The sequence below is a fragment of the Talpa europaea genome (assembly GCF_964194135.1).
Source record: "Talpa europaea genome assembly, chromosome: 9".
In the NCBI taxonomy this organism is placed as follows: Eukaryota; Metazoa; Chordata; class Mammalia; order Eulipotyphla; family Talpidae; genus Talpa; species Talpa europaea.
Genome location: NC_140076.1, coordinates 15,957,332 through 15,976,009, shown reverse-complemented (window position 1 = coordinate 15,976,009; position 18,678 = coordinate 15,957,332). Strand labels below are relative to the sequence as shown.

Sequence of the window (18,678 nt, the reverse complement as noted above, 5' to 3'; positions counted from 1 at the left end):
GTATAGTCAGAAGCACGGGAGGGTGAGAGAATTCACCAGAGCCAGAGCGGGGAACAGAACAGGCAGACCGACAAAATACACTGCTGAGGGGAGCAGCGGGCGCGACAGGAGAGGTCTGTGCACCATGTGGGACCCTCGCCGGCGGCCAGGGATGGAACCAGTGCTGCAGAGGCTATGGGCAGCTTCACAGCCCAGCACTCAACCGCTGCGCCACCAGGGGAGGCCCTATTTTTCTTTTTAAACTGGTGTAACAGCAGTGTAACGGATGATCACTTGGATTTAAAATCCTGGCTCTTCTCCTTTTTAGTTAGGATCTTAAACTACTTTGCTGTGAGAGCCTCTGTTTCCTCACTTATGAAAAGAGGAGTTATTTCCTTACAGGTTTGTTATGAAAATTGAATGAAATAAAGTTTGTAAGGCAATAACATTGCCATTAATAGGGTTATAAATGATTTTCTGGCAGTATGTGATCACATAACTAAATGGAGTATCTACTCTTTGACCACAAGATGAGACTAAAAGCTTTGACTATTTTTTGGCCTACTTAATCAGTTCCGTTACCTTGTGGGAGAGGAAATTCATTCAAAGATGTTTTTCACAAATCCGAAAGTAATCTGTCTTGAAAAGAAGAATTAATTCTGAGACTAGTTAATGATGTGTAACATGCAAATGAAGGATTCTATAACTGCTTTGTTTCTAAATGAGATCCAGCAGCTGTGTGGAGAAGCCTCCACCCTCCCAGTTTCTGATAATTTGACAGTTATTTTCTGTATGCACAATCTGAACAGTCACACAGATATTGGAAGTCAGCCAAGCCAATATGTTTATTTACAAGTAAATGTGAATTTAGAGTGCATGATAGGTACTTTCATGGTTGGTGGAGTTTCTCTTTCTATTTATCAGACGAGTGCCCTCAAGCTGGCAAGGCAGTAGCAGTGCTGGGAAATACCTTTTGGTTTTGAATCTTGATTTAGCAATTAAAAATTACTAATTAATTCAGCAAGTGTTTATTGTGTCCCTGTTAGTCAGGTACTAGGAATGGTGTCACTGGACTTGTGGGTCCATGTTCCCAGCAGCACAGTGGGGCTGCTCACTGGTTCTGAATTCCCAAGCACTTTGGGAGCCTGTGGGACAGGCCAGCCGCTCCTCAGCAGAATGGAACTCCAGCCTTTGCAGGAGCATTGCATTTTGGGTATTTGTGGTCACCTGGATGTCAGACAGATGTTCTCACTGCCTATTACTGAGTCAGCAACAACGGACCGTATGGCTCAAGTTTTAGAACTCCCCGTGTCATAGCCAAACAGTGTCCAGCCTGCTCTCCGGAGATGCAATGGAGCTAGGAAGTGAGTCTTCTTGGGAAACAAGAAACAGTACTTTACATGGCTTAACTAGAGAAAGTTCAGGAGATTAGTACCTGATGTGGATGGGTCATTTGTTTTTAAAAATGCAGTTGCAGGACATTCAAAACTCATTGGTAAATATTTTTGAGCAAGCATCCCCAGTTTTTATATTCATTTATTTAGCAGTGATATACAGCTATCATTGTATGTTACACATTACAAAACATTCACAAATAGAAATTTAAAAGGATGTTAAAAATAAATATGAAAGGATAATACTATTTCCCAGGGGATCACCTTGTATACCTTAGATATGTATGCTCATTGGAGACCACTGCTCTGGGGGAACCCCCAGCCCCATTAGAATACCTGGCCAGAGGCAAAAAGGCAAGAGCTCCCTGAGGTTGGTATCCTATGGTCCCCTACCAGCCAACTCCCCCACCCATTTCTCTGATAAAACATTCACAGTTGTGGTTTTCAAATGTTTCCTTTTAAGCCCAGCTTTCCCTGCTGTGAAATGGCTTCATTTCTTCTCATTGCAGTGTTTGCCCTCTCAGAAATGACCTTTTGTAGCAACTGCTAGCCCTCTTCCCTCTCTGCTTGTGATCTTGCTCAATTTGGTGTCAAGATTAAATGCAAATGTGAAAGCGAAAAATAGCAACATTTTGCATGTGAGCTAGGTTCCTAGGAGTTCTGTGCGAAGGAGGAGCTTGCTTACAGCTTGTCCCAGAGTACTCTCTTCCTTGGGGTTGTCCTGCACAGGTTAGATTGTCTCTGGAGGTTGGCATGAAAACTGGTAGAAGGTAAGGGATGGGGCGCTAGATACTGGGGACTGGCCCAGCAGTCTGTAGTAGCCACTCAGCGATCTGGAGAAGTGTGTCCAGGGGTATGGAGGCTAGGCCTAGGAAGTACAGGGGTCCAGACAGGCCAGAGGGATGTTAGCAGGAAAAGGAAGGACATACCCAGGTGCAGTGCCTAGAATCCAGGAGCTGGAAATTTGTCTCTTGTAGTCCCACCTCAGCTGATGACTCAGATCATCCTGTTTTTTCTTATCTTTGCCAACCAAGTACTTAGTTCTGTGACTATATCAACCCAGGAAACCAAAGTCCCACCACTTCTAGGAAATAAGGCCTGTGGTCTTACCTCATTGAGCAGGCATGGACTGACCTCAAAAGCTGATTTAGCCTCTGTGTAAACACAGGCTTGTATTTGTTCTCTTACTTCCATTCTACTAGGTGGTGAGGCCCTCCAGCCAGTTACTGGGCTCTGTCTCTGGTCTCATACATTTAAGCACTGGGACGAATCCCATGACTGGCAGATGGTGTAGGCATGTGGAAAGAGGATAGGTTTGGAGATAGGCACAGCTACGTGATCTTGGTCAACAAGAATGAGACTATTGTTTATTGACTATTATGTACCAAGCACTATGCTGACTGCTTTACCAAGCTTATCTCATTCGATAAAATCAGTTTGAGAGATAGCTAACTTAGTTTCATTTTACCTGGGAAGAAGCTGAAGCTTAGGTTAAATAACTTGTTTATAGGTTGTTTATTCCAGGCTCATGACTAGTCTGCCTTCTAAAGCACTTGGCCACTCAAGTTAGTTTCCTGACTTTTAAAATAAGACCACTGTCTGTCTCAGAGAGTAGAGCGTTTAGATGGGCCTGTAGAGGATCTGGCATGCAGAACTTAGTGATATCACATTTTCCCAGAAGCTCAGATGTCATTTTTATTCCATGGTCTTAGAATGAAATCCTCATGGACAGTGACTACAGCTGTTAGGTGCTCAGTGCTGTGGAGATGAGGAAGACAGTTCTGGACCCAGAAGCTTAGAGCCTTGGTGGGGAGGGGATGGCAAATGTAAAAAAGGGCTCTCAGTGCAGTGTGATCATGATCATTTCCTTTACCGGGAGGCAAGAGTCACTGTGGTGGACGGTCTCTTTGGTTCTCGTGTGTACCGACCAGGGGAACAACCGGACACAGGATTGGGTAGAACCCAGTGGCTCCTCTGGATACCAAATCTCTGAGGCGAGGGAGTCAGTGTAAGGTGCTGGGCCCAAGTGAGCAGCCCTCAGTGGCAAGAACCTAGAACCTGAGGGAAGCTAGTGCAATGTCCATCCCATTGCAGATCAGTGCCCACAATACCACTTCCTGCCCACAATCTAATCTGTGAGACCTTATCCAAGATCTGCTAAAGGCCTGCAATGGTTGGTTGGTATCAGGATTCCCTGAGAAGCAGCAGTTAAGAAGCATGACTCCTTCAACACCTACAGGGTTTTCCGAAAGCGCTCAGATACTACTTCATAATCGTTTACGTCTTCATAATCATGATCATCCGCATCTGAAAGAGAGTCCGAGTCAGTGAGGGTTTCTGGACTCAGGTCTCTTCCCTTCTTGAGGGCCCATTTTCCTTACCCGGACAGGGAAAGGGTTGGTCCAGAGGCTCTAAGATCCTTGCTAGCCCAGAAGCACAATTTGCTCTCTGAGCACTAAATGCTCCCCCTGGAGGCTTTGGAGACTGTAGTGTGTTGGGGGATAAGCTCATTTTCTTTGCCAGGACTCTGGAGACCCTGGGACAGGGATAGTGGGGTCCCTGCTGCCTAAGTTTACACCATATAGACCTGTCCATTCTTCTGGAACCACAGAAGGGTCTGCCCAGGAGCAGTGCTGAGGGAAGGGCCAGCACCACTGGAGACAAATGCAGCAGAGTGGGGAAGGGAGAAATAAGTGACAGAGACTCACCTAGATCCTCTGTTTTGGCCTTAGTTTGCTTGCGGTCCTTCTTCTTGTCAGGAATCTTGCTGTATAGTTTTGACTTGTCCTTGGTAACCTCTGGCAAGGTCATCACCTTGGATTTGGGCAGCGGAGGGGGTTGTGGTTCTAACACTTGAAAAGGCTAAGTGGGAGAAGCAACAGAAGTCAACAGGGTTTCAAGAGTTCATGTAAGTCTCCTCAAGTGTCACTTCCTCTGTCCCTCCTTCCTTTTCAGGGTAGGCTTTCTTAGGACATTAGATATTTTTGCTCCAAATACACGAAATGTTCCTTGGCAGGTGAGAGAAAGGACAGGGAAGAGAATGACAGGGTTGGGGACTGGAGACAGGGAGTCCCTGAGTTTCTCCGCAGGGGTTTAATCCATGGCTCTCCAGTTTATTGCTGAAGGGAAAGAAATGGTCACAAAGTTCCAGAACAGAGTGCCAGAGCTGAGAGGGGTCCCAAAAGGAAGCGGACTTTCACTCAACTTCCTTGTGCTACAGGCACATCTGCTCATCTCATCCTGCGAGTAGCTGATTAAGTCTGGCTCCGTGAGAGTGCATCGTGTCAAACCTTGCACAGGGAATCCTAGTTGGACCAGGGTTCGGACCCAGAATTACGTCTGTGACCTCTAAAGGTCATTCCACCACGTCATGCTTTGGAGCGCAAACATATTGGAGCCTGATCAGCAGCAGAGGGTCTGAAGCTCAGAGGAGGAAAGTGGCCCATTTATGGGCAAGCCGGGACTGGGCCCAGAGTCACTTCTTCAGACAGGGACTGAGGCCTCTTAATTCTTTACAGCCCTGTCACAAGGCCTGCATTTACATTCTTTGACCCATCAGAAAACAACAGCCTACTCCTCCCCTGCAGATAGGAGCTCCCTCTGGACCTGCTCACCATGCAGCCTTTTCACTGCCTCTGCCTGCCCACATGGTACAAAATACAAGTCTCCCCAAACCCCAAAGCAAAATGTTTGTCAGGTTCTAGAGTGCATTTTATGTAGATCACCCCCTCCTGTTCTCAGCTGAGCACAGTAGTTACGTGCTCAGGTCAGAGAGTCTGGCTCAATTTCAGACCCCACTTATTAGCTGTGTGATCTTGAGTAAACCACTTGACTTCTCTGTGCTTGTCTTCTCAGCAAGGAGAAAAGCAGACATGCCCACCACAGATGGTGAAAGCTAAGTGGGGGAATGCACAGAGGTAGATGCCTGCCACAGAGCGAGCCCCAGCGGAGCAACTGACCGAACAGCTCTGTGAGTTACTGCTGCTACCCCAGGCTCAGCAGTGCCTAGAGCGGTAGAGAGCAGAGTGAACCAACAGGGACACAGCTTAGCCTTTCTGCCTGCGCCTGGTTCCTTCCCTATCCCTGTGATTCACTTTGGTTCAGTTCATCACCCTCCAGCACTTTCTCTGCCCGCCTTGCAGTGGGGAAGTCCCTACCCCCGGGGACCCTCAGGTAGCCAGAGACTTGAGTACAACTAAGTGAACTAAAAATGATGTGCTCCCCACCCCTTACCCCCAAGCTCCCTACAACATGCAGCACAAATACAGAAGAGAAAGGAGGTCACCGCCCAGAGGAAGACCGCGGAGCCTTGCCCGGGAGAAACGACCTTTCTGACTCGAGAGTCAGGATGTGTAAAGTGCTGAGGCGGGGATCCTGCCGTGCTGAGGGCGTTTCAGGAGTCTGTGGACTGCAGGAGAGTGTGGCCTGCAGAGTGTGTGGTAGAAGATGGGCCTGGGAAGGCGGGACCAAAGTCAGCTTCCAAAAGACCCTGGATGCCACGTTAAGGGTCTACGTTATGCTCTAGTAATGGGGAGCCACTGGGGGTTTTAGAAAATGGGGCCAAGACCCATCAGTGACCAGGGAGGGTCTGGGAGGCCACTCTGGAGAGTAGAAGAGGCTGCCAAAACAGTCTAGGTGAAAAATGGTCACTCTTGAGCTAAGGGGTGTCAGCAGGGATGGCAGAAAGGTGGAGCACTGTGACCTTGGCGTCAGATGCTTGTGCTCTAGTTCTGGCCTCCCAATTGTTAGCAACTCTGGGAGGGTCTCAAGAGCTCATTTCATCAACCACAAAATACGGATCTCATACCACCAACATCAGAATTGTCAAGACCAAATAGGAATAATAGTTACTAAGTGTGCAATGCGATACACCCAAGTTCTGCACAATCGTAAGAAGAACGTGTCGCTAGAGAAGGAATGGCAGCCTGTGCAAGGACCCCAGCCACCCCCCCACCCCCCGCCCACTCAGTCACATGGTACCTTGAAGCCTCCCTCCTTGCTGGTCTCTTTCTTCTGTTCCATGAGGCCCTTACTCTTCGGGGGCCTGGGCGGAGGTGCCTGGCTCTTGAGGGCAGGTAACTTCCGAAGGCGATAGTAGAAGGCATCGGTCACCTCCTGTACTGTGGCCGTGGGGACAGACCCAGCCAGCTGGCCCGGCAGCTCCTCAGCCTCCACCACGGTCAGGTCCAGCCACTGCGGCGGGATCTCAAAAGACACCCCAGGCTCAGAGTCCAGACTGACCACTAAGAACGGTTCTGTGAGCTTCTCCTCCAGCCGCAGGCCCAGGAAGGAGGGTAGAGGGTCAGCGGGGTGGCTGGCGTCCTTGGTCACCACCTTGACCTCACAAGGCAGTGAGAACTGGGCAGTCAGGTCCGCCAGGCTGTAGCGCCGGCCGTCATTCATCTCCTCCACGAAGCAGCCGGAGAAGTAGAGCGGCAGCAGAATCCGTTCTTGGTCCTCCACCTCCTCCTCAGACTCGTCCTCCTCATCCTGGTCACTGAGCCGCTGACACACCAAGACGTCTATGTCCCTGCCGTGCGCCCCGTGGGCCTGGCCAGACCCCAACACCTCCAGCCTGTCACCCATAGCCAGGGATGCAAACTCAGGGGTGTCCATCCCCTCGCCCTCACAGTCCTTGGTGGCCACCACCCGGAGCTTCCTGCCTGGCTGGAGAGCGCCCAGCAGGTCATAAGCCGTGGGGAAATCACGCGGCCGCCGCCGCATCTTGCCCTGGTAGGCCCCGGAGACCATGAAGTGTCTGGGCACCTTCTTGCCCTTGGTGGAGGCCAGGATCCGCCAGGGTGGTAAGGCCAGCCCGTGGATGCACATTCGCTGGCCTTTCTGCAAGGAGCTCACCCACGGGCTGAGGAAGATGGGGGGGCCTTCAGGGACTTCCAGGATCTCCATAGACAGAGGAAAGGGGCCTCCCTGGGCCAGGATCTCACTCAGCATCAGAGGTTTAATGAAGTGGATGTGCTGAGAGGAAGCGGTGACATCCTCCACATCAACCTCCAGGGTGGAGGGGATCTTGACCAAGGTCCTGCGCACTGTGGAGCAGGGAGGTCAGCTTGGGAGGGCACCACACACTGCTCGGGGAGCACCCCACCTTTGGCAAAGCCACCCTCCTTCCCTTCTCTTTCCTATCAGCATTTTTCTATTGTAGAAGATTCCTTGCCTACGCTTTCCCTTCAACCTCTTTTTTTTTTTTAAATAATAAATTTTATTTTTATATTACCCATACAATTGCAACCCCCCCATTCTGATCCCAATCTCCCCCTCCCGCCCCCCACCCCCCCTTCAACTTTTTAAAAAAAGTAGACTAGTAGAATGAACCCTCATGTATCTATCACTCAGCTTCAATATCTTAACTCCTTTCTCTTTTTTTGAAGATTTATTTATGCATACAAGAACTGGGGTACAGACCAGAGGTGCGGGGGTGAGAGGATTCACCAGACAGAGTGGGGAACAGAACAGGCAGATCTACTGACACACACTGCTGAGGGGAGCAGCTGCTGCGCCATGTGGGTTAGCTGTGGATTGCTTCATAGTGCTGACGCTTAACCCCTTGCACAACCAGGGAGGCCCCTTAACTCCTTTTTCATTTATCCCCTCATCTAGGGACTCCCCCTCCACTGGATTACTTCTCATCAGAACAACCACGTCACGCTCTGCCAATTTCTGTGTCTCTAAAACGGTAATTAAAATGGGGGAAAAAAACTCAACAGTGCCATCACCACATCTAAATAATGATTTTATTTGATAATCCTTTAGTATCATAAAATATCCAATTAGTTCAAACACTTTTTAAATTAAATCGTCCATTTAAACTGATGGTATCACGCCTCCCTGGTGGCGCAGGGGTTAAAGTCTCAGCGCTATCAAGCTAACCACGCCAGCCACTGTGACATGAGTTTGAAGTTTGATTCCCCCCTGCCAAGGAGGTGACCCACATGGCGCAGCAGACCTCTCCTGTCTCACCCGCTGCTCCCCTCAGCAGTGTATTTCAGTCAGTCTGCCTGTTCTGTTCCCGGCTCTGTCTCTGGTGAATCCTCTCACCCCTCACCCCTCTGGCCAGGACCCCAGTTCTATGCAAAAATAACTTAAAAAAAAAAAAATGATGGTGTCCTAGATCAAATTTCAACTGAATTTTGAATATCATCTTATAAGCTGCCTTTTCAAATCCTTTCTGAATTTACAAAGATAAAAATGAACCAAGAGGGCCTCCCCTGATGGCGCAGGTGGTTGAGCGCCCGCTGTGAAGCTGTCTGCAGCCTCTGCAGCGCCAGTTCAATCCTGGCCGGCTGGCGAGGGTCCCACATGGCGCACAGACCTCTCCTGTCGTGCCCGCTGCTCCCCTCAGCAGCATATTTCTGTCATCTGCCTGTTCTCCCTGCTGTGTCTCTGGTGAGTCCTCTCACCCTCCCGCGCATCTGGCCTGTACCCCAATTCTTGTATGAATAAATCTTAAAAAAAAAAAAACCAAAACAAATCAAGAAAAACACTAAATGACCTCGGGCAACTAGTTTCGTCCCTGGGCATTGATTTGTAACCTCGTGTATAAACTCAAGAGATGATTGAGGGAGTAGGAAGTGGGGCCTCCCTGGTGGCGCAAGGGGTTAAGCACAGCACTAGGAAGTTACTTGCAGCCTCTGCAGCACGAGTTCAATCCCGGCCTGCCAGGGAGCTACTCACAAGGCACGGCAAATCTATTCAAGACCAGGTAAGGATGGCAAAAGGATTAAGGCGCCAACTTGAACGGGCTCCTATTGGCCAAAACTGAGACTGAGCATGAATAAAAATAACAAGTTCAGTGGAGCAGGCACTGAAAACACTTCCTCTTGAGTTCATGATGATTAAAAAAAATTCTAAATAATTTCCTCTCTGAGTTCATGATGATTAAAAAAAAATGCTAAATAATCCCGAGAGGACTCTCGGCAGCTGGGCCTGGCTTCCTCCTGACTTTGCCCTACACTCCTCGCTTTTACTGAGTCATGAAAGCACATCACAGCTGTGAGCATTTTGACTCTATGCTGGGTTCTGTGAGTTCAAGCAAATCTCTGATCCTGGGGGTCGTCTCAGGTCTGACCCAAGAAGAAAAAAACAGGTGACAGAGGAGCACTCTGGTGCCAAAATGTAGAAAAGACTACAGGACAAATTGGCCTAGTTCCTTCCACAGATAAATTAAGAGAAAAATAGAGAAGGAAAGGGAACCTGGAATTTAAAAAAAGACTTAAGAGACAAAACGGGCACCACTGGTGGCTCAAGGGGTTAAGACACAACCTATGAAACTATCTGTAGCCACTGCAACACAAGTTCAATCCCCGGCCAGGGAGCTGCCCACATGGCTCAGCAGACCTCTCCTGTCTCACCTGCTGCTCCCCTCAGCAGTGTATTTCGGTCATTCTGCCTGTTCTGCTCCCCACTCTGTCTCTGGTGAATCCTCTCATACCCCGCCCCACGCCTCTGGCCTGTACCCTAGTTCTTGTATGCATAAATAGATCTCTTTTTTTTTTTTTAAAAAAAGAGACAAAACAACAGCAATATTGTAGACCTTATACAGATGACGATGCTAATAAACTAAAAAAAATTAAGAGGGAACAGAGGAAATTTGAACACTAAGTAGATGTTACCACTAAGTGGTGCTATGAGGAATTATTATTAATTTCTTGGTGTGATGATGGGATTGTGGTTTGTTAAAAAGTCATTTTTAAAAGAGACATATTGGAATATTTACCAAAAAATTATATACCTGGGTTTGCTTTGAAATCATCAGGTCGGATGGGGTGGGGAGAGTGGGGATGGGAGATGTGAAACAGCATCTGTTGTAAGTTGCAGCAGCTGAAAGGATTCACCAGAGACAGAGTGGGGAGCAGAACAGGCAGACTGACTGAAGTACTCCGCTGAGGGGAGCAGCGGGCGAGACAGGAGAGGTCTGCTGCGCCATGGGGTCAGCTCCCTCGCTGGGGATCGAACTTGTGCTGCAGTGGCTGCAGATAACTTCATAATGCTGAGACTTTAACCCCTGCACAATCAGGGAGGCCCACTCCTAGATTCTAAAGCATGCAACACACAACTTACCTAAGTTTGCCTTTGAAGTTTGCTTTCATGTGCTTATCTCCAAATGAAACAGCTGGAGCTTGCACAGAAGCAACTAACCTTGAACTGAGTCTTAGGTTGGCTGGAGCGGGACAGCACAAATGCAAGGGGCTGCCCAGAGATACGGAGTCCTCCAGAAACCCAACACTCCAGTTATCTAAAAAGGCCTCTTCACACTTGTCTGGATGGACAGCCCTGTAACCAGCCAATAAACTTCACCATTTATTTGCCCTTAGCCCACTCCTTGGCCAATAAAATTTAACTCCTTTATTCTCAATCCTGCCCCCCAAAACCTATACAAACTTCTTCCCTTTCTTAACTGGGAAGGCAGTGTTGAGTATTTTTCTTGTTTCATTGCCAGTCAATAAAATGCTTTCTCAAAAGCTGGTGTCACACACCAGGCAGCAAGTCCATCTCGAGGTAATACCTGCTTCATAGAGCTTCGCATTTTTCCACTATAAAGTAGTTTTCAAAAGAGAAGAGAACCCCTGCTTGTTGCCTCCTGTGCATCGTGTGCCAGCAACCCTGACTGCTGCTCAGAAAGTCACGGGCAGGGAACGGAAACCAAACCCTCTGCCATCCAGCGGGGCAGCCCCAGGTCCACTCTCCTGCCTCTGCTCACCCTTGGCCTCTGGCTGGTCGGGCCTGGTCTGGCGCTACATCTGTTTCACCCACTCTGCTCTGCCTGCTGCCCCCAGGCTGTCCTGAGAAAGGACTCAGCAAACAGCTCCCAGGCAGAGGGAGCTTTAGAACAGCCCCTCTCCCCAGGGACGGGAAAGTATGTTTCTCCTGAGCAAATGGGCATGGCTTTATTGTTACAGTGTTGTGTTTCTCTGTGCCTCTTCAGATCACCATCTAATTTTTGCCCAATTTTTATAAAGTAAAAAAGTAGGGGCCTCCCCGGTGGCGCAGGGGGTGGAGCGCAGCGCTGTGAAGCTGTCCACAGCCTCCGCAGCGCCGGTTCAATTCCTGGCCGGCCAGGGAGCTACCCACATGGCGCAGCAGACCTCTCTTGGCTCGTCCGCTGCTCCCCTCAGCAGTGCTCTCAGTCTGTCTGCCTGCTCTGCTCCCTGCTCTGTCTCTCACCCTCCCACGCCTGTGGTCTGTGCCCCAGCTCTTGTATAAATAAAAATAAATCTTTTTTAAAAAATAGAGAAAAAAGTGGGACCTCCCTTCCATTTTCCATTGTCCCTTTTCCTCCTACCTCTTTGTATCTACCTATTTCATACCTATGGATTTAGTCCCACCGGCAGGGTGGGCATTGTATATACCCGGGAAGCCCCCAGAGTGTCAGACTATTGGGGACCAGAGGTTTCTCATTAGAGCGGCTCCCCAGCTTCCTCTTTTCCTCGGCCACACCCACCATACCCACCGGCGCAGGCAACTCACTGTGCATGATGGCGTGGATCTCATATTGGGGCGTCAGGGTCACGGAGCGCCAGGGGAGGACTGGGCAGGTGAGAAGGCGGTTACTCAGGGCCGGGTCCTGCAGGGCCTCAAGCAGAGTCCGAGGGGTGCCAGGATCCCATTTCCAGAACGGCCCCCTCTGGGACAGGGGCAGGTGCACCACGACCCAGGGTGTCTGCGTGGTCAGCACACAGCGGGCATAGCAGACCCCGGATTGCATTTCTATGGCGTCGAGCGTGAGTGGCTGGTCCCCAGGCACCACCCTGGCCTCTGTGGTGATGCTGCGGGTTGACATGAAGTCAATGGGCAGCTGCATGGAGCTCTGGGTGGTGGCAGAAACCAGCTCCTCCAGGGTTTCGTAGCTGTGAGGGCCGGCAATGGGGGTGAAGGGGCCTGTGGGGTACAGCAGAGGGTGTCAGAGTGGGGCAGGCCTCTGCTGGGCCCAGGGTGGCACGTTCCAGGCCCCAGTCCAGCCACAGAAAGCCCCACCGGCACCCCCAGGACAGGTGTCAAGGGAGGCCAGCATCGGGGCAGCAAGATGCAGCGCTGAGGGCCTGGAGGCAGCCAGTGACCGCATGGGGCAGACGGGGAGGGGCAGGGACGCAGAGACGCTGGCCAGGGACAGGACAGAGCACAGGACTGCTGGGCTCCCATCTCCTCACCCCCGCCTGCCGCTGTCTTGGCCTCCAGATGCCCGTTCACCACTCCAATCCCTCTCACCCCACACCTAGCACCCCGTGCTGGGCCAGGGCCATTGTCTGTCTCTCCCAGATGGAAACTTGGGAGCTTCTGACCAAGTGGCCGCCCCCTGAGCCTCTACAGCCCGTCCTCCAATCCTGGCTGCTCAACTACTCTCCCCCCAAGCAGTCTTCCCCAGCCCAGGACTGGCCTAAAATACCCCCCCCACACACACACACACCCAAACATAACTTGCCTTCTGACATCTCCCTGCCCCAACAGGCAACACAAATCTGATCAAGGAAGGAGCACACAGGGCCTCCCCGGTGGCGCAGCGGTTGAGCGCTGGGTTGCGAAGCTGCCCGCAGCCTCTGCAGCACCGGTTCGATCCCCGGCTGCTCCCCGGCCACTGGAGGAGGGTCCCACATGGCGCGCAGACCTCTCCTGCCACCCGCTGCTCCCCTCTGCATTGTACCTCGATCCTTCTGCCTGCTCTGCTCCCCGCTCTGGCTCTGGTGAATTCTCTCACCCTCCCGCGCTTCTGACTGTACCCAGTGCTTGTATAAATAAATAAATAAATCTTTAAAAAAAATGAAAAAAAGGAAGGAGCACACAATGTGGACAAGGGACATTCCACCCAAGTACTGGTCTGGACACTTCCAATATGGCAGCGTGAAGACAAAGAAAGGCTGAGGAACTTTTCCAGCCTGAAGGAGACAGAAGAAATGGGGCAACCACGTGATCTGGGATCCAACCCCGGCTCAAGGGGGAAGGCGCCACGCAGGTCATTTTGAAATCCGGACAGATGTGGGTTGGGCAGGCGTCGTGCGTCAGCATGACATTTCCTGAATTTGATCACTGAGTTCTAGTTTCACGGATGAATGTTCGTGTTTTTAGGGGGCGACACCAAAATATTAAGAGTAGTATTGAAATGTCAAAGGGTATCACATCTGCAATTCTCAAATGATTCGGGGAAAAAACTATATTATATCCCTATATACACGCAGGTCATAATCCGTGTTCTTGCGTGTGTGCGGGGAGGGCAGGTGGAGCACACGGGTCAAAAATTGGTGAGTTTGGATAAAAGGTGTATCACAGTTCTAGCAAGTCTTCCTTTAAAAATGATTTCAAAAGAGAAACAAAATCCTTAAAATACAAAATAAAACACACCACTTCCATATGTAAAGCCCCCACTGGCTCCTGCGTGCCCTCCAGGTGAAGAACAGAGCGTGTCTGCCCCCACACCCGCGCCAGGTGGGCCGGCTCCTGCTCTCCTGGCCCAGCTGGGCCGTCCTGTCCCGGGGAATCTTCCCTCAGGGGAGGCCCTCGCCCGGCACTGGCAGTGCCCCGTCTCTTAATCCTCACATCAACGCTGATCACCACTTTCTGAGGAGGAAGCTGAGGCTTGGGGTGGTCATGGGAACTCGCCAAGGCCTAGTAGCTGGCAAAGCTGAGGTGCCCAGCCAAGCCATTGGCTTCAGCATCTGGGCCCTGCTACGTGCCTCCTGCAACAACTGAGAAATAACTGCTGAATCTGCACCTGCTACTCCTGCCAGCTCAGATCCTTCCTCCAGTTCAGGTGCCACCTCCTCCAGGAAGTCTGCACAGACCCCTGCAGCAGGCTACACCCGCCCCATCCTAAACTTGCGCCTGCTCCTGCTGTTGCCCTTGTCCAAATGCCATCCTGGACGCTCCTGCCAGAGAAGCCCGCAGTTGCTTCACCCTCAACGGCCAAAGTAGCACCTGGCACACCATGGAGTTTCAGTAACAGTTTGGTGAGTGAACACGAGTGCAAACACAAAGACAGACACTAGACAAAAACCTGGAACAAAGTTCCAGCCTAGAGGCACACATGATCAGAGAGCTGGATGGGGGGTGGGGTGAGCGCAGTGGTGTCAGCCTTGGGGCATCTCAGACCAGCTGAGAACTGCCTGGCCCAGAGGCTCGGTCAGGTGGTGGTCAGAGGGCATGTGCCAAGCCAGAGGGTAGAGTGCGCTGGGCCCGCGAGCTGATGGCTGTGGATGTGCCTGGAGACAGAGGACACAGAGGCCTTACCCTGGAAGTTGAGGGCGAGCTCTATGGTCTGACCCGTCCCTGGGTTCTTGCAGACCACATTCTTGAGGCAAATCTGGGTGACCTTGATCAGGTCCCCCGTGGAGAGGCAGCACTCATTCCCAGAGATCTCGTAGATGGAGCCTATGGGACACAGACTCAGTTTCCCCATTCAGCAAGGGCCAAGCACCAGGTGCCTGTGCTCTACGCCCCAGCGAGCTCTGCTCTGCCAGACCTCACGGTGTTCCTGCTGCCTGCAGCGCCCTCCCTGGCTCCCTGCCTAGCAGCGCCCGGGGACAGCAGAATCCCTGCCTTTGGAGCCTGCTGGTCTCCTCTGGGGCCTCTTCTTCGGCCTTCTTCACTTCTGCGTCCAGAGCTGAGCTCTCGGCAGGGCCGATCCTGATACGTATGAGCGTCGCTGCGGCTGGCACGGGTGGGGCTCTAAGCACATGTTGAAGTCATGGAGTGAACAGAGGTACCGCCTGGCTGCAAGGTCAGGCCCAGGGAGTCAGCAGCCCCCCTGAGTCACAGAGCCACCACTTCAGGGTGCGGCCAGCAGGCAGGGTTCTGAACCCCTCCCTAGGGCACTGGGGCCCAACTTTCTTTGAAGCAAGGGTTTAATGTGCTTAAAAGCAGCAGCACCTGGAGTCCAGAGGGTGCTGGACAAAACCTCTCACGGGGGGCGGGGAGGGGGGCTCACGAGTGCTCCCCACTGCCAAGGAGGGACAGGAAAGAGCAGGCAGGTGAGAGTGAGGCCAGCTGAGCCCGCCCCTCCCTGCAGGCCCCAGAGGGGCGCTCACCACAGCCCCCAGGACCTGGTGACTCCCCGAGTAGCCGGTTCCTTATCCCCAGGGGAGATGGGCTCCGGCCCCCAGGCGCACAGTCTGTCTCCAGGCTCAGGGCCCGGGCCTGGGCGGTGAGAACAGCTACACGGCTGGGCGGCCGCCGTGTTCCCAGCGCAGCGCTCAGCTCCGCGGACCAGCCGCCGCCCTGGAGGCCCACGACCGTCCTTGGAGTAAACGGCTATTTCTCTTTCCTGCATGGCCCCAAGACGCCTGAGACTGCGTGGGTGGCCCAAGATGATCAGACAATAGGAGGCAGAGTGGGGGCTCCAGCGCAGGGGGGTGGCATGCAAAGCTGCAGATGCCAGCCATGCAGCGAACCGCAGCCACCTGCCCCGCAGCGACACCCCCTGCCTTCTCCACACTCACCCCCATCTCCACAGGCTCTTCTCTTGCCCTAACTTCCCACGGGCCCCACCGCCCCATCAGGCAGAATGAGGAAGCGCAGGTTATTAGGAGGGGTTCTGGGAGGATGGAGCCTCTCGGGCTGGGGGATGCAAATAGACCGCAGGGCCTGCAGGAGAAAGTGGCTTTTCAACCCAGATGGGTCAGATTTCCAAGCAGACCCAGTGAGCCCCGCTATGGTGGTTCCCCTGGGTCTTACCCTTGGGCCCCCCTTGGGGCCTCGAACACTTTACTGGAAGCTCTGGTGGCAAGACAAGACAGGAATAGCATGGGGAGCCCCACCCCACCCCTCCCCTGCCCTGTTTCCTCTTGCCCCATTCTGCTCAGAGTTCCTCTAGCCCTCAGGGCAGCGCTGGGCTTCCCATCTGCTGAGCAGCCATCCTCTCTTCCACCACCTGTCAATCGCCTGCTCTTGGGGGATAATGACCGCACCCCTGTTGGGTTCCCATCCCTGTGATCCAGGGGGACAGTGGCCAGTGGGAAAATGTGTCTCCTGCAAGGAGTGGGGAGAGCCAGGATGGCTTCCTGAGGGAAGACCAATTAGAGCCAGGGCCTCTCTGGTGCCGCAGGCGGTTGAGCGCCACGCTGTGAAGCTGTCCGCAGCCTCTGCAGCGCAGGGGCAGGTGAGAATCCCACATGGCGCAGCAGACCTCTCCTGACTGGACCGCTGCTCCCCTCAGCAGTGTGTTTCGTCAGTCTGCCTGTTCTGTTCCCTGCTCTGTCTCTGGTGAATCCTCTCACCCCCCTCACCTCTGACCTGTACCCCGGTTTTGTACGCTTAAGGAAATAAATCTTGAAAAAAAACACAATTAGAGCTGAGAGTGGGAGAGCTGGTCAGGTCAAGTAGCGTCCATCGCCAAGTACAGGGTTAAGGGAGGGTTGGGGGGCTGAAGGAAGGCGGAGCAGACGGGCGCCAAGGGGTCAGTGGGTGGGGGGGCCTCAAGGCAAGGCCGCGGAGGGGGAAGGCTGATCTGGTTCTTTTATTTTTCTTTTTAATTTTTTGTAATCTGGTTCTTAAAGTTCAAGCAACAGCTGCGTGTCCTGCGCGCCCTAATGCCGCGTGCCCGCGCACAGACACGCGCGGGTGCACCCCAGCCTGGCGCTGCTGCACCCACCTTCTGTGCCCGAGCTCACTGATTTCCATCACCACCCTGCGGGGCAATTGGCGACCCCCCATTCCACGGAAGCAAAAGCCGAAGCCCAAAAAAGTTCAGCGTGATCCCCAAATAATAGCTTGCACAGGGCCACGGGGAGTTGGACCCGGGAAGCAGTTTCCTGAGCTTTTAATGCAGGGACAGCTCCCCGACCCCACACCCAAGGCCCCGACCCCCAGGGGGATCTCGACTCGACACTCACCCTGGAAGTAGACCCCGGAGCAGACCCGCAGCACGCGCGGGAGGGAGGCGGGGTTCAGCGCGCGCGCGAAATCCTGCAGCGACACGGGCTCCATGGTGCGCGCGGCCCGCGGACCCCGGAATGGCCCGGACCCCGCCAGCCCGGCCGCAGCCGCCCCGCCCCGCCCCCGCGGGGCGCGGTCCGGGGTAGCCCCGCCTGCTGGGGGGGGGGTGCGCGGCCTCCTCGGCTCGCGGGTCGGTGGCTCCCTGCTCCCCTCGGTTTTCGCATTTCTAAAACCCGGTGCAACCCCCGCTTGGCACACGGCGTAGGAGATCTGGATCAGGAGCTGACAAAGTCGGGGGGCTCTAAATACGTAAAAGCTGGTGCCCGCGCCCCCAGCCGTCGGTGATGTCCCCTGCGGGGGAGGGTGATGATGGAGGGGAACTCGTTGACCGGTACCCAGCCCACCCCCCACTCCTGCCAGCACACCTCGAGAGGTTCTGGGTCTCCTAGGAGAGACCTCACTCTCCCCTTGGGCGTGGGGAGGACGTTTGGGGGGCGGGACCCCCGAGTCCCCTTGGGGGACACGGCTTGGACCTCTTCTGACGGGGACCTCGTCAGCTTTTCAGGACACCCAAGCACTCGGGGCAGTTCCGGTTAAGAACTCTTCGCAGTTCAGCGCAGTCAAGCGAGCACCAGCCACTGCTGCGTGAGTTCAAACCCCGGCCAGGGAGCTGACTAAACCACGTGGCGCAGCAGACCGTCTCCTGCTTCGCTCGCTGCTCCCCTCAGCAGAGTATTTCTGTCAATCCGGGTGTTCTGTTCCCCACTCTGTCGCTGGTGCATCCTCTCACCCCGGCCCCATACCTCTGGCCTGTACCCCAGTTTTTGTATGCATACATAAATAAATCTAAAAAAAAAAAAAAAAAGGAAAAAGAGGGCCCTCCCTGGTGGTGCAAGTGGGTAAGCACCACACCGTGAAGCAATCCGCATCCTCTGCAGCACAACTTTGATCCCCGGCCAGCCAGAGAGCTACCCACATGGCGCAGCAGACCTCTCCTGTCTCTCCCGCTGCTCCCCTCAGCAGTGTACTTCGTCAGTCTGCCTGTTCTGCTCCCCGCTCTGTCTCTGGTGAATCCTCTCACCCCCCCCCCCCATCTCTGGCCTATACCCCAGCTCTTGTATGCATAAATAAATAATTCTTAAAAAAAAAAAAAAAGGGAAAAAAAATCTTCCTTGGATTGAAGCAGAACCGGCGGAGGAGAAAGACAAACTCCTGGAATGAAACTTTCCCCAGTTCCCTACTTCAGAGATCAACAGAGGTTCAAATCCCAGTTACTCCTCTTGTTTATTACATCACTTTGGGCAAAATCACTTTGACTTCGTGAGTTTGTTTTGACTGAAATACACTGCTGAGGGGAGCAGCGGGCGAGACAGGAATGGTCTGCTGCGTCATGTGGTAGTTCCCTGGCCTGCCGGGGATTGAACAC

General features: G+C 53.0%; 1 protein-coding gene across 1 annotated transcript; it reads right to left on the bottom strand.

The window, feature by feature from the left end:
• Window positions 1-3,606: 3,606 nt before the first annotated feature.
• THEMIS2 (thymocyte selection associated family member 2) lies at window positions 3,607-17,303 on the bottom strand (the record flags this gene model as incomplete). Its single annotated transcript, XM_084244118.1, has 6 exons — window positions 3,607-3,680; window positions 4,082-4,235; window positions 6,354-7,420; window positions 11,859-12,269; window positions 14,610-14,750; window positions 17,210-17,303. The coding sequence occupies 6 exons, from the start codon at window positions 17,301-17,303 to the stop codon at window positions 3,607-3,609; spliced, it is 1,941 nt and encodes a 646-aa protein (XP_084100244.1).
• Between the last annotated feature and the right edge of the window lie 1,375 nt (window positions 17,304-18,678).